Source organism: Salmo salar, chromosome 13 (genome assembly GCF_965601325.2).
Source record: "Salmo salar chromosome 13, fSalSal1, whole genome shotgun sequence".
Taxonomy (NCBI): domain Eukaryota; kingdom Metazoa; phylum Chordata; class Actinopteri; order Salmoniformes; family Salmonidae; genus Salmo; species Salmo salar.
The window spans coordinates 111,837,060-111,853,001 of NC_138303.1; the positions used below are offsets into that span (position 1 = coordinate 111,837,060).

Below are 15,942 nucleotides of genomic sequence, written 5' to 3' on the forward strand. Positions count from 1 at the left end.
TAATCTCCTCTCATTGATTGGACTCCAGGTTAGTTGACTCCCGACTCCAATTAGCTTTTGGAGAAGTCATTAGCCTAGGGGGTTCACATACTTTTCCCAACCTACACTGTGAATGTTTAAATGATGTATTCAATATAGACGAGAAAAATACAATACCTTGTGTGTTATTAGTTTAAGCAGACTGTGAAGATGAGATCACAGAACCCTTTTTCAAAGGCTTCACATACTTTTTCTAGCCGCTGTATTAAGATTAAAAGAAAAAAAAAAAATTCTCTGGAACATCGTAACATCTTACCTGTCTATCGATGTCAGCGTACGATTCATTTCCTCCAATAACTGGACACTCTTTGCTCATCAGCTACAAAACACGGAGACAACACACACGGTGTGACATCATCAGGTACAACACACGGTGTGGTACGTGTCATATGACGATGCAGGAAATGCATCTCGAGTAAAGCACAAAGTCCTTTCAAATGTTTTACAAAAAAGGCCTACCTCTTGAATGGCTGTCATGACAACATGTTGAACCGATTCCTCCAGCATCATTATGGTCTGGATGTTTTCTAGAAGGGCAGAGAGAGAGAGAGAGAGAGACAGAGTGAATGACTACATGTTCAGTCTAAGAAGCTCAGATACACCATGACAACAACTGACCGTGACGAAGCCGTGAGAGGAATGTTACACATAGACTGGAAGCCTCTCATCGTAAAACACATCCTCAACTGAACTCTGGACCTCCAAGCCAGTTCCACCACATTTTTTTCCATTGTTCCCCTCTAATCAGGGACTGATTTAGACCTGGGAAACCAGGTGGGTGCAATCAATGATCATGTAGAACAGAAAACCAGCCGGCTCCGGACCTTGTCGGGAAAGAGTTGAACACACCAGGTTTAGACTCGAGGACCGGGCCGTGCCCCGTCCAGGCTCGAGGACCGGGCCGTGCCCAATAACAACCAATAGTAACAATCTTGAGCGCTTCTTCAGAGACACAACAGAGACAGCCTAGGACAGACAGACAGACGCTAGAGTCAGACAGACCAGACAGACGCTAGAGTCAGACAGACAGACGCAAGAGACAGACAGACAGACGCAAGAGACAGACAGACAGACGCTAGAGTCAGACAGACAGACGCAAGAGACAGACAGACAGACGCTAGAGTCAGACAGACAGACGCAAGAGACAGACAGACAGATGCTAGAGTCAGACAGACAGACGCTAGAGTCAGACAGACAGACGCTAGAGTCAGACAGACCAGACAGACCTTGTTTCTGCTCACAGTTGACAGCACAGCCTATAAAGACAGCCTATAAAGACAGCCTAGCCCATGCTGAGCGGACGGACGAACGGACGGACAGACAGACAGAGATGCTAGAGTCAGACAGGACAGGACAGACCTTGTTTCTGCTCACAGTTGACAGCACAGCCTAGTATGAGTTGTAGCATCCTGCCCAGCTCTGCAGCGTCTGAGTGTTCTCCTATCAGGTTGATGTCTGGCAGGGTGAAGTCGTTGATCTGCTGTTGAAGGACCTCCTGGTTGTAGTCCAGTATACCTTTCAACACCTTCTTTAGATTACTGATCTGAAAAGGAGAAGGGAAGATGTGACATTGGGACTGTGGCAATGACAAGGGCTTTAGAGCAGATGGCAGCAACACATAAAGACAGTGTATTAAAACCACCATCATCATACCTTGAGCCGCCAGTTATCTCCCACCTCAGGCTTGATCCTACTGATCCAGTTGTCAGTGAAATACACAATGTCTCTGGAGAAGAGAAAGTAAGTGGTTACATACAGGAGAAAGACACAGCCACAAAGCCTGGCCACAGCACCTGGCTTGATGGTTTCACAAAACTCATTTCCAGCAGTTAAAAAGTAAACAAAATATATATGTATAAAAATGGACACTTACATTTTCTGTAGGGCCTGGGCCATGACAACCCCACTTGTGAGATCTTCCACTGTTTTGCATGGTGCCTCCAATCCAAACGTTTGGATCTAGAGATGAAAAAAAAAAAAAAAAAAGGACAATTTAGAAAAACAATAATTTCCTGCTATGACATATTACAGAGATACCCACACTTAGCTGTGCCACTAGAGATTCTGGGTTCGAGTCCAGCCGGCCGTGACCGCGAGACCCAAGGGGCGGCACACAATTGGCCCAGCGTCGTCCGAGTTAGGGGAGGGTTTGGCCGGCAGGGATATCCTTGTCCCATCGCACACTAGCGACTCCTGTGGCGTACCGGGCGCAGTGCACGCTGACACGGTCACCAGGTGTACAGTATTTCCTCCGACACATTGGTGCTGTTGGCTTACGGGTTAAGTGGGCATTGTATCAAGAAGCAGTGCGGCTTGGCTGGGTCGTGTTTCGGAGGACGTACGGCTCTCGACCTTCGCCTCTCCCGAGTCCGTACGGGGAGTTGCAGCGATGAACAAGACTGTAACTACCAATTCGATAGCGCGAAATTTGGGAGAAAAAAGGGGTACATTTTTTAAAACTTTTTATTATAAAATAAGAGATACCATCATTACTTGACACCCAGCCCTCACCCCTATTCATTCCTCACATAGCCTTAAACTTGGCCACTGTACATTCCCAACTTCCTTTGCAAAAATGGAACAGAGCTCTACAAACGATTAGTTTGACCCTTGAGGCTACTCTGACTTTCACAGGAAATGAGTGAAAGATCTCTCTCTCTCACACACACACACACACACACACACATAAATAGTTGTCAATGTCCTTCACATGAACCAGACGCAGCAGTGTTGCCAGTCTAAACACCCCCCTCAGACGGAGGTGTCACGTGATCTTGTTCCTTCCTTCCACCTCCTTCGGTAGATGGCTGCACAGCCCTCTGCGGAGTCCTAGAAAAACACAGCTGTGAGTCTACTCTCCTGTCCTCTCCCACTCGTTCACCCCTTCTCTCGCTCTGTCTATTTGGCTCCTGTCTGTCTGTCTACTTGGCTCCTGTCTGTCTGTCTACTTGGCTCCTGTCTGTCTGTCTGTCTGTCTGTCTACTTGGCTCCTGCCTGCCTGTCTGCCTGGTAGCAATATGGTTTCACAGGCTCTCCACTGACTTGGTGTTGAAATAATGGAGGGCAAAATGAGTTTCCATCTCAGAGCATCAGGTCATGTGACGCCAGCTCAAGTAATTAGAGGAATGTGACTGCAGAGTAGAGTTGATAAACTCCCTGTCGATGTGCCTGTGACGTGCTTGTGGCTCGGCTGCTCTGTCAGATAGGATGTCATGTCCAGTGGTTGAAAATGGAGTACTTTTTCTTACTCAGTAAAACCAAAGTTACATAAATAGAAAATGAATCAAGTAAAAGTCACCCAGTAAAAATACTACTTGAGTAAAACTAAAAGTATTTGGTTTTAAATATACTGAAGTATCAAAAGTAAATGAAATTAATAAAATGTACTTATGTATCAAAAAGAAAAAGTATAAAACATTAAGCAAACCAGATGGTATTATTTAAAAAAAAATTATAATTTATATTGACGGATAGCCAGGGGCACACTCCAACGCTCAGACATAATTTACCAATGAAGAATGTGTGTTTAGTGAGTCCTCCAGATCAGAGGCAGTAGTGATGACCAGGGATGTTCTCTGTTTAGTGAGTCCACCAGATCAGAGGCAGTAGGGATGACCAGGGATGTTCTCTGTTTAGTGAGTCCACCAGATCAGAGGCAGTAGAGATGACCAGGGATGTTCTCTGTTTAGTGAGTCCTCCAGATCAGAGGCAGTAGAGATGACCAAGGATGTTCTCTGTTTAGTGAGTCCTCCAGATCAGAGGCAGTAGGGATGACCAGGGATGTTCTCTTGATAAGTTTGTAAATTGGACCATTTTCCTGTCAAAATGTAACGAGTACTTTTGGGTGTCAGGGAAAATGTATGGAGCAAAAAATATATTATTTTCTTTAGGAATGTAGTGAAGTAAAAGTTGGCAAAAATATAAAATAGTAAAGTAGAGATACCCTAAAAAACTACTTAAGTAGTACTTTCAAGTATTTTTACTTAAGTACTTTACACTACTGGTCATGGCAGGCCATGCTCATGTGATCAAGTGAAATCAAATCAAATATTGTTTACCAAGCATGTGGGAAAATAACAGGTGTAGACTAACAGTGAAACGCTTACTTACGGGCCCTTCCCAACAACGTAGAGAGAAATAGAAAAATAACAACACAAAGAATAAATACACAACGAGTAACGAACGATTGGCTATAAACACGGGGTAACCAGTCAGCACCCCTGGGGCAGGGTTCAAAGGTATTTGTTGAAGTAGCCTCTGGTACATTTCAATGCTTTGATTCAATCTGAAATACACAGCGAAATTACTGAACAGTTCATTGAGTTTACCTCCCAGATTGGAAACATTTGTTGTGTTATTGTGTAGAAATACATTAAAAATAAATTACTTTAAAATGTATGAATTCAGTGTATTGTTATTTTTTAAATATTGTCTTAGTACTTATTGTCTTGGTCTATATGATCAGGACTATTATCTATATAGAATATTAAACCTTTAACATTTAAAAGATGCACTATGAAGCAATTGCTCTGCCATTTCCTGATTGCTAAAATTCAAATAGTTCACCTAATTTCACTCCAAGTGGCAAAACAAGCAAGTATAGTGTAGAGAATCATTGTACCATCTAAACCGCAGTGAAATATATTTTCCATAATCAATTCCCCCCCCCCCCCAGCTTTTTGAAGCTAGTGTACAAAACCTAAAGTAAAAGATGCATAAATTAAACGTAAGAATGGGAAGCATAGAAATAGCACACACACACACAACAGATCTACCACTTTTTAGACTTGCTCTCAATGAGATAGAAATTAATGTTATAGATCTGTCAATGTGAATTTGGCCAGGTCTCCCAAAAAGTTAAATATTGCAGCTTTAACCAAACACCCACTGGATTCATGAAAATAATCCTGATGTCGTTCTGCCACTTTGTGGTAGAGTTTGTCACTGAGGGGTTATAAGATTGGTGGAATCATTTTGAAAGTTAGATTTAAAAATGTCGACAGCCAGTAGACACTATGTTTACATTGGAGAATGTGACACATTTAAGTAGCAATGCATTTAAGTTGATTATGTTGTGCAATGATAGTTGTTTCGTTGGTGGTGAGGAAACTTGTCCAACAAAATATAGGATACATTTGTTGCCTGAAGGGGAAAGTGTGACAGGCTTTGGTTTTTCCATTTATGTTTTGAGGTTGGACTTTAGCACATACAGCTCGTTAGCACATACAGCTCGTTAGCACATACAGCTTGTTAGCACATACAGCTCGTTAGCACATACAGCGTCAAGGATTGGTGTCACCTCGTTAGTTTGTCTTACACCTGTGCTGGTTTCCTTCTCGTTAGTTGGAAGGTGTTTCACCTGTGCTGGACCAAGTACTATTTAAGTGTGTCTGTCTTGATAGATGTGGAGAGTCAACACCTTTAGTTGGCTATCCCCATTTGATTTCTAGAAAGACAAATCTGATTTCCCTGTTTTTGTTTTGCGGCACATTTTGGGTTTGCTTCCTGTCTTAAGTTTGGTGTGGGTTTTTCTTTGGTTTGCCTCTTCCTTGGTAAATTTAGTGGGCGCTCATGATGGGTGTCTTCTAGGTCCCAGTTGTTGTTGCTAGTCAACTTTCAGTGGACACCCCCCCATGAGTGTCTTTCCTAAAACCCCACCTGTTCCATTTTGGTTGTTGGTCAGTGACTGTTAGTAAATTTAAAACATTTACAAAAAATGTTAGTTCCCCCTTCTGTTTGAGCACCATTTTTAGTTTTGTTGGAAAACGTAACACAGGTAAGCAAAGGCATTTGAATGAGTCTTTTGGTAGACAAAGGCTTTCCCAAAGACTGTTTTCATTAGCATCATTGCTAACGGCAACACAAAATGGTAGACATTGAGACGGGAATTCTCGTTGCCTCTTCAGAAAAGTTGTAGAAAATACGAATCACTGATGCATTCTGTTCATGTCTTAAGATAAACTTGGGCAAATAAATAAATTAAACATTTTGTTGATTCCATACTAAAAAAAAAAAAAAGTTGGATTCCTTGAGGGCCCTACTTATCATATTTGGACCAGAATGAGGCTCTACCTATGCCTCCCTATTGTTCCTGCAGTGATGATTCACCGTCTTCATAACTGATCTGCAGCTAATCACCACAAAGCCTAGGCCTACCAGTAGCCTATGGAAATTAGGGAGCCAAATGAACAGCTCTCTCACCGACTGACGAGACTGTCTGGGGGCAAGCCCGGACGTCTTAGGAAACCTAAGAAATAATTTGGTTTCCTTGTCCAGAAGTGATCACCATGGACATAACCAAGCTGAATGATTTAAGAATGGCAAAGGGCTATAGGAGATCGATTTTATTCTGTCAGTTTGATACATTTTATAAAACTAGTTAACACTTGCTGTTTAGTTGTCAATCAATGCACAGTAAATAGCCTACTATGTGCCATGACTCCGCGTGGCTGGCTATGTGAAACACGAGAAAGAAAATGAACGTGTCAAACAATAATTATGCTATTGGATTAATTTATCGTTACCACTTACATCATGCTCTGTTATTTAGCAGTCCTATGGCTCGAGGGTAGAAGCTGTTCAGGATCCTTCTTGGTTCCAAACTTGGTAAAATCGTGCCGTTTGGTAGCAAAGAAAACAGTATGACTTGGGTGGCTGGATTCTGACCATTTTTCCTCTGACACCGCCTGGTATAAAAGTCCTAGATGGCAGGGAGTTCAGCCCCAGTAATGTATTGGGTTGTAGGCACTGCCCTCTGTAGCGCCTTGCGGTCGGATGCCAAACCGTTGCCATACCAAGCTGTGATGCAGCCGGTTAGGATGCTCTCGATGGTGCAGCAGTAGAACTTTGAGGATCTGAGGACCCATGCCAAATCTTTTCAACCTTGTGAGGGGGTAAGAGGTGTTGTCGTGTCTTCTTCACGACTGTGTTGGTGTGTGTGGACCATGTTAATTACTTAGTGATGTGGACACCGAGGAACTCCACTAGAGCCCCATCGATTTAGATGGGGGTGTACTCTGCCTTCCGTTTTCTGTAGTCCACGATTATCTCCTTTGTCTTGCGGACTTTGAGGGAGAGGTTGTTGTCCTGACACCACACTGCCAGGTCACTGACGACCTCCCTATAGCCAGTCTCATCATTGTTGATGATCATCCCTACCACAGTCGTGTTGTCAGGAAACTTAATGATAGTGTTGGAGTCGTGCGTGGTGTTGAGGGTCAGCATGGCGGATGTATTGTTGCCTACCTTCCCCACCTGGGGATAGCCCGTCAGGAATTCCAGGATCCAGTTGCAAAAGAGAGGTGTTCAAGAGAGGTGTTCAGTCCCAGGGTGCTTAGCTTAGTGATGAGCTCAATTAAAATAATTCTCACATAGTTTATTCTTAAAGTACTCAGACCGCTTCACTTCTTTGACATTTTGTTACGCTACAGCCTTATTATAAAATATAAAAAAATACGTTTGCAAAAAACTTATGTAAAACGTGATATTTTTTATATAAGTATTGAGACCCTTTACTCATTACTTGGTTGAAGCACCTTTGGCAGTGATTACAGCCTCCAGTCTTCTTTGGTATGATGCTACAAGCTTGGCGCACCTGTATTTGGGGAGTTTCTCCCATTCTTCTCTGCAGATCCTCTCAAGCTCTGTCAGGTTGGATAGGGAGTGTCGCTGCACAGCTATTTTCAGGTCTCCAGAGATGTTTGATAAGGCTCAAGTCCGGGCTCTGGCTGGGCCACTTAAAGACATTCAGAAACTTGTCCCGAAGCCACTCCTAAGTTGTCTTGGCTGTGTGCTGTTGGAAAGTGAACATCCGCCCCCAGTCTGAGGTCTGCACACTCTGGAGCACGTTTTCATTAAGGAGCTCACTGTACTTTACTTCATTCATCTTTACCTCGAACCTGACTATTCTCCCAGTCCCTGCAGCTGCCATGCTTCACCGTAGGGATGCTATTGGCCAGGTGATGAGCTGTCCCTGGTTTCCTCCAGACGTGACGCTTGGCATTCAGGCAAAAAGAGTTCAATCTTGGTTTCATCAGACCAGAGAATCTTGTTTCTCATGGTCTGAGAGTCCTTTAGATGCCTTTTGGCAAACTCCAAGTGGGCTATCATGTGCCTTTTACTGAGGAGTGGCTTCCGTCTGGCCACTACCATAAAGGCCTGATTGGTGGAGTGCTGCAGATATGGTTTTCCTTCTGTAAGGTTCTCCCATCTCCACAGAGGAACTCTAGAGCTCTGTCAGAGTGACCATCAGGGTCTTGGTCACCTCCCTGACCAAGGCCCTTCTCCCCCAATTGTACAGTTTGGCCAGCCAGGCAGCTCTAGGAAGAGTCTTGGTGGTTCCAAACTTCTTCCATTTAAGAATGATGGAGGCCACTGTGTTCTTGGGGACCTTCAATGCTGCCGAAATGTGTTGGTACCTTTCCCCAGATCTGTGCCTTGACACAATCCTGTCTCACAGCTCTACGGACAATTCCTTCGACCTCATGGCTTGGTTTTTGCTCTGACATGCAGCGTCAACTGTGTGTTCCTTTCCAAAACATGTCCAATCAATTGAATTTATCACAGGTGGACTCCAATCAAGTTGTAGAAACATCAAGGATGATCAACGGAAACATGATGCACCTGAGCTCAATTTCAAGTCTATAAGTAAAAGGGTCTGAATACTTATCTAAATAATGTATTTGTAATTATACTAAAAAAAAATGTGCAAACATTTCTAAAAAACAGTTATTTGCCAAAGGGAGGGCAATTTTGTATGTGTTTCTTCGTGTGGAGTAAAGGTAATCTTGAGTTGTCGCCTCTAGTTGCACAGGTGACATATTGGTACAAGTAAGGTAAAAACAGATTTCAGTTTCCCTGAATTAAGATTACCGGCCACGAGAAGGGCATTTTCTTGTTTGCTTATGGCCCTATGCAGCTCATTGAGTGCAGTCTTTGTGCCAGCATTGGTTTGTGGTGGTAAATAGACAGCTCTGAAAAATATAGATAAACTCTTGGTAGATAGTATGGTCTGCAGTTTATCATGAGGTATTCTAACACAGGCGAGCAATAACTTGAGACTTCCTTAACATTAGAGATCGCGCTCCAGCTGTTAACAAAGCGATATACCCCTCCCCCCTTCGTCTTACCCCTGCTGCCGTCCGGTCTTGACGATGCATGGAAAAACCAGGGAGATGTATATTATATGTCCTTGTTCAGCCACGACTCTACGAATCAGAATATAACAGTTCTTCAGGTCCCGTTGACAGGATAGTCTCGAACGGAGCTCTTCCAGTTTGTTCTCTAGTGACTGTATGTTCGCCAACATAACGGAGGATAAGAGGTGGTTTATTTGCTCGCCAACGTAGTCTCGTCGGAATGCCGGCTCGTCTGCCTCTCTTGTGCTGTCACTTCCGCTATGTCCGGGGGATTAGGGCCTGGTCCAGAGTAAACAGGCCCGGGGATTAGGCAGGTCCGGGGATTAGTGCGTGGTCCGGAGTAAGCAGGACCGAGGATTAGGCAGTTCCGGGGATTAGGGCATGGTCCGGAGTAAGCAGGCCCGGGGATTAGGACCTGGTCCAGAGTAAGCAGGCCTGGGGATTAGGGCGTGGTCCGGGGATTAGGGCATGGTCCGGAGTAAGCAGGCCCGGGGATTAGGGCCTGGTCCCGAGTAAGCAGGCCCGGGGATTAGGGCCTGGTCCCGAGTAAGCAGGCCCGGGGATTAGGGGGTGGTCCAGAGTAAGCAGGCCCGGGGATTAGGGGGTGGTCCGGAGATTAGGGCGTGGTCCGGAGATTAGGGCGTGGTCCAGAGTAAGTAGAACGTCCAGAGCTGCTGACTCATTGAAGTAGAAATCTTCATCCAAATTGAGGTTAGTGATCTCTGTTCTGATGCTCAGTAGCTGTTTTCCGTCATGAGAAATGATGCCGGAGACATTATAAAAGTTAAGATCAGCGTAAAAAATAAATAATTGCAGAATTGGTCAGGAGCCTGTAAAGCAGCTGCTATCCACTGCAGCGCCATCTTGTCAAGCTTAACACTGATCTCAGCAGAGAAGCTGACCAGACATGGAGGCGCCATCTTGTCAGGCTTAACACTGATCTCAGCAGAGAAGCTGACCAGAAATGGAGGCGCCATCTTGTCAGGCTTAACACTGATCTCAGCAGAGAAGCTGACCAGACATGGAGGCGCCATCTTGTCAGGCTTAACACTGATCTCAGCAGAGAAGCTGACCAGACATGGAGGCGCCATCTTGTCAGGCTTAACACTGATCTCAGCAGAGAAGCTGACCAGACATGGAGGCGCCATCTTGTCAGGCTTAACACTGATCTCAGCAGAGAAGCTGACCAGACATGGAGGCGCCATCTTGTCAGGCTTAACACTGATCTCAGCAGAGAAGCTGACCAGACATGGAGGCGCCATCTTGTCAGGCTTAACACTGATCTCAGCAGAGAAGCTGACCAGACATGGAGGCGCCATCTTGTCAGGCTTAACACTGATCTCAGCAGAGAAGCTGACCAGACATGGAGGCGCCATCTTGTCAGGCTTAACACTGATCTCAGCAGAGAAGCTGACTAGACATGGAGGCGCCATCTTGTCAGGCTTAACACTGATCTCAGCAGAGAAGCTGACTAGACATGGAGGCGCCATGACCAATGCCATAATTACAGTCACATAAATACAGACACACCTCTATCCTGAATGTAATGTCTCCTACTGGTAGGTTAATCCCTAACAAGTAAAACGGTAATACCACTCAGAAGTAGAATTTTTTTCCCCCACCCTTTGAAACTAACATTTAATCTAATAGGCTAAGTTTAGGCTCTCTTGTATTAAAAGTATAAAGCGATACTTGTGATGAGTCAAGGGGGTAGACACACTAAAGTGGAATAAAATATCTATAAATAGTCTACAGACTGACCTCACCACAGAGGATAGGTTACTGGTCTGTCAGTGTCGGAAAGGATTGCTAAATGTCCTCTGTTGCAAGACTGAACGGTTAGAACAGCACAACAGAGAACAACTTTATAGGTTCCTTTTTAAAATGTGTTTTACTGCTGTCCAGTCAACACACACACACACAGATATAGGCCTAACCTATTGTCTACAGAGTAAGAATTAGGACTAGGTCGTAATAAAATAGATGTTTAAAATGTGTGTGTGTGTACGATCTACTATTCAGAACAGGTCCACTGCGATGTATTTTCTCAGAGTTACAGGCTCCCCATGACAGGCCCGTCCTACAGCTGTTGGCGACAGGCTCAGGGAGGGAACCCCGATCCGGTCGGGCCAAAACCAGAACAGCTACAGCTAGGTCAATAATTCAGTCTGATGGGCAACGGAATACGCATCCCGACATGGTGTTATTTGGAATGCACTGTCATATCCTCTTTAGCAGTACTGACGTACTGGGCCAGGGGGCCAGGGGGCTGAACCCAAACAGTCCTGTTAGTGTGTTACATAACTACGATTACCAGGGAAGGAAGGAAACGAACGGTTCACTCATACAGGCTGTGGTAGAGCACTTAGTTGCAGCACAGGACCACAGAACTGAAAGCTGCTCTGTGAGAGGGTCGACGTCGCTGTGGTAAAAAGACATGACGGAGAAGGGAAGTGGGAGAGAGAGAGAGAGAGAGAGAGAAAGAGTGTGTGTGTGTGTGTGTGTGTGTCCACAGAAAAGCACTAACAGTTGTCCCTTGCTAGTTGGGACTCCTGAAATTGCTCAAGTGTCATGTTCGGCATGCTGCAGTAGAGACCTACAGGGAAGGGGAGGGGACACACACGGTCCCAGACTGGCATGAGAAAACACAGGACATCTCAGTGTAGGCCTAAGTATGGGAAAGGCTCAGATTACAACATTTAGAGGCCCAGTGTTATCGGGTAGGGGAGGAGGCCCAGTGTTATCAGGGAGAGGCCCAGTGTTATCGGGTAGAGGAGGAGGCCCAGTGTTATCGGGTAGGGGGTAGAGGCCCAGTGTTATCGGGTAGGGGGTAGAGGCCCAGTGTTATCGGGTAGGGGGTAGAGGCCCAGTGTTATCGGGTAGGGGGTAGAGGCCCAGTGTTATCGGGTAGAGGCCCAGTGTTATCGGGTAGGGGAGGAGGCCCAGTGTTATCGGGTAGGGGAGGAGGCCCAGTGTTATCGGGTAGGGGAGGAGGCCCAGTGTTATCGGGTAGAGGAGGCGGCCCAGTGTTATCGGGTAGAGGAGGCGGCCCAGTGTTATCGGGTAGAGGAGGCGGCCCAGTGTTATCGGGTAGGGGAGGAGGCCCAGTGTTATCGGGTAGGGGAGGAGGCCCAGTGTTATCGGGTAGGGGAGGCGGCCCAGTGTTATCGGGTAGGGGAGGCGGCCCAGTGTTATCGGGTAGAGGAGGCGGCCCAGTGTTATCGGGTAGAGGAGGCGGCCCAGTGTTATCGGGTAGAGGAGGCGGCCCAGTGTTATCGGGTAGAGGAGGCGGCCCAGTGTTATCGGGTAGAGGAGGAGGCCCAGTGTTATCGGGGAGAGGCCCAGTGTTATCGGGTAGAGGCCCAGTGTTATCGGGGAGAGGCCCAGTGTTATCAGGGAGAGGCCCAGTGTTATCAGGGAGAGGCCCAGTGTTATCAGGTAGAGGCCCAGTGTTATCAGGTAGAGGCCCAGTGTTATCAGGTAGAGGCCCAGTGTTATCAGGTAGAGGACCAGTGTTAAAGTTACCAGTCTGGGTTTAATGGTAAAGTTACCGGTCTGGGTTTAATGGTAAAGTTACCGGTCTGGGTTTAATGGTAAAGGTCACTAATCACACTACATACAGAGCTGATTCCTGATCATTTTATTGATATAAAATATAACTGTCACGCAATTAATTATATTATGAAGTTTGTCACTACATTTTACCCCCCCAGCCCATTTCTCCATAAAAGTTTTGGGCTTGTAGGAAAAGTCTTCATATATGAGAATGACATAGGGATAGCCTTCAGACAGCGACCACTTTTTCCCTTTCAAGGAGAGTTGGGTTGAAAAAGCATTCCGTTTTTATTTAACTAGGCAAGTCAGTTAAGAACAAATTCTTAACTACAACGACGGCCTACCCCGGTCAAACCCTAACGACGCTGGGCCATATGTGCTCCGTCCCTATGGGACTCCTAATCACGGCCGGTTGTGACACCCTGGTTCGATTCCAGGCTGTGTCTGTATTGACACCGCTAGCACTGAGATGCAGTGCCTTCGCAACTTAGCTCCCGAGTGGCGCAGCGGTCTGAGAGAAAGACGAGATGATTTGCTTTCATGGAGGACTGGCTTGAAATGTGAGGATGAAATCACACAATTTATTTTCAAAATCTATTTGTTTTCTACCCAAAGTTCCAAAGGAAAATGTTGTGATTTAATAAACACGAGAGAACAGCTAAATGGATAAGAGTGTGGCGGTATAGCAGGAACAGCGGCATCTTGTGGTCAACCTGGTATTTTCACACCAAATGGTAAATGCAAACAAACTTCAATTACACATTTCTCTGAACAAACTGGGGGAAAAAATAAATAAAAAATACCAAAAATAATAAAATTATTATTATTATTATTTTTTTTTTAAATCAGCAGATTCACAGGGAATACATACATAGTATGGAGAAGCAATACTCCAAGCCACAGCTTCATACTACTTGTTAAACATAGAGAACTGATACTAGAGCTGGGACAATAAATCGATAGTTATCGACACCGACCATATCGATCACTTATCACAGGCATTTTGCTGATGTCGTTCATTACGATAAGTAGCCTATATTAGAGACATTTTACATTTTAGTCATTTAGCAGACGCTCTTATCCAGAGCGACTTACAGTAGTGAATGCATACATTTCATAATTTTTTCTCTCCGTAGTGGTCCCCCGTGGGAATTGAACCCACAACCCTGGCATTGCAAACACCATGCTCTACCAACTGAGCTACACAGGAACAGAGAAATGTGAAGTTTGAAATGAAATGTCTGCTAATATGGGTGATTGTTAAAATGGGACAATTAATGGATAGAACCATCAAACTGCTAGTAGTAGTTAAAATAATAATTAAAAATATAATGTGGTGAACATTAATGTTAAACTTAAATGTTCTATTTATCGTTATCGCATCAATTCAGGCAATTTATCGCCCTGCTCGAACTGATACTGTATACTGCTTGTTGGGGGATCCATGGGTGGAATTTGGCAATTTTAGGGGGGGATTCTTCATGTCTAACTCATTGGTAGGAAGAAGTTTGGTGCAAATCGGATGTTGGGTACTATATTTATTGAATACCATCTGAATCCTATAATGTAAAAGAAATGGCCAATTTGGGCGCTATCAGTTCCTAGACTAATTTCTCAGTGATCAAATTATATTTAAACAAAATAATGTTTCAGGAATTATAAATAATTTTGGTTACTAACTACAGAAACCATTTCAAAACAAATGAGATGGTGGGTGACAAAATCCACTTTTTTGTGCTTTTTGAAGTGGAATGACCCCAGCGGAACATAAAGGCCCCAAAGGTAGGCCTAATACCCCAGGTAAAGTCAAAGTTAATGACAGACTATTAAAATTGAAGGTGAGTGTAAGTGATGAAGGATAATACCGTCAAACACAGAGTTGCATGGTTGCCCTTGAAAGCGGTCTGGTCCTGGTCATGCCCCGACTCTGATATGGGTCTCAGTTCCCGTCTTTTCTCTGCTCCATTCCAGTTCCCATCTTTTCTCTGCTCCATTCCAGTTCCCATCTTTTCTCTGCTCCATTCCAGTTCCCGTCTTTTCTCTGCTCCATTCCAGTTCCCGTCTTTTCTCTGCTCCATTCCAGTTCCCGTCTTTTCTCTGCTCCATTCCAGTTCCCATCTTTTCTCTGCTCCATTCCAGTTCCCATCTTTTCTCTGCTCCATTCCAGTTCCCGTCTTTTCTCTGCTCCATTCCAGTTCCCGTCTTTTCTCTGCTCCATTCCAGTTCCCGTCTTTTCTCTGCTCCATTCCAGTTCCCGTCTTTTCTCTGCTCCATTCCATTCCGGTTCCTTTCTTTTCTCTGCTCTCCGCCATTCCAATTCCACCCCTCTAGCTCCTGTCTTTTCTAGGATGGGTTGCTAATATGACTAGGATTGTGCCTTTCGGCTTCTGGACAACGAAAGTTAGTTGATATGAAAACCAATAGAACAGGAGAGAAAATGTAGGATAGTATTGTTTTTGTACATACACATTGAAAGATAATATATTAAAACTAGTTTCAACAAATCGCTGCCTTGATAAATCACTAATTCTCAGTGTGAAAGAGCAATGGAAGTTATAGGCCTACTGCTTCATTGCAATCTTGGCTGAGTTCCATGCGCTCATTTCCTGCCAATAGATCACGGTGTATCAATGTGTTCATATGGCAGAGGCTGGTGTTAGTTGACTTTTAGATTTGTATCATTTTAATGAAGATTTTTTTAAATTAACCTTGTGACAATGATTGAGAAACAAAAATGTCATTATTAAAATGAAACAGTTCCACAAAAATGTGCCTATGAAAATCAGAACTTCACACAGAACGGTAGGATGAATTGTAAACTTCCCCAAACGAAACTCACTCGCTGCCTATGAAGTCTTTATAAAATAATTGCCTCCACGATTGCATGGTCATGATTTTACCTATAAGATTCTTTGAAGCAAGGTAAGACATTCCTCATAATAGGAAATAAAATATTCAAGTTTCAAAACAAGAACGTTTTCAAAACGCATACGGCCTCCAGCTCACATTGTAAAGTGGTGTGTGACTCGCAGAGAGGCTGCAGTTGAAAGGTGAATGGGAAGCTTTAATTACCAGTTGAAAGGTGAATGGGAAGCTTTAATTACCAGTTGAAAGGTGAATGGGAAGCTTTAATTACCAGTTGAAAGGTGAATGGGAAGCTTTAATTACCAGTTGAAAGGTGAATGGGAAGCTTTAATTACCAGTTGAAAGG

The 15,942-nt window shown here is 44.5% G+C and overlaps 1 protein-coding gene across 1 annotated transcript in view; it reads right to left on the reverse strand.

Moving 5' to 3' along the window:
• Nucleotides 1-15,942, reverse strand: part of hook3 (hook microtubule-tethering protein 3) — a 67,703-nt gene that overhangs the window by 39,196 nt on the left and 12,565 nt on the right. The window contains exons 2-6 of the mRNA XM_082960598.1: nucleotides 1,913-1,998; nucleotides 1,693-1,765; nucleotides 1,399-1,582; nucleotides 499-566; nucleotides 296-358 (exon numbers count right to left, since the gene is read on the reverse strand). Of these exons, the coding sequence (XP_082816724.1) occupies nucleotides 296-358; nucleotides 499-566; nucleotides 1,399-1,582; nucleotides 1,693-1,765; nucleotides 1,913-1,998 (474 nt within the window). The remainder of the gene's footprint in view (nucleotides 1-295; nucleotides 359-498; nucleotides 567-1,398; nucleotides 1,583-1,692; nucleotides 1,766-1,912; nucleotides 1,999-15,942) is intronic.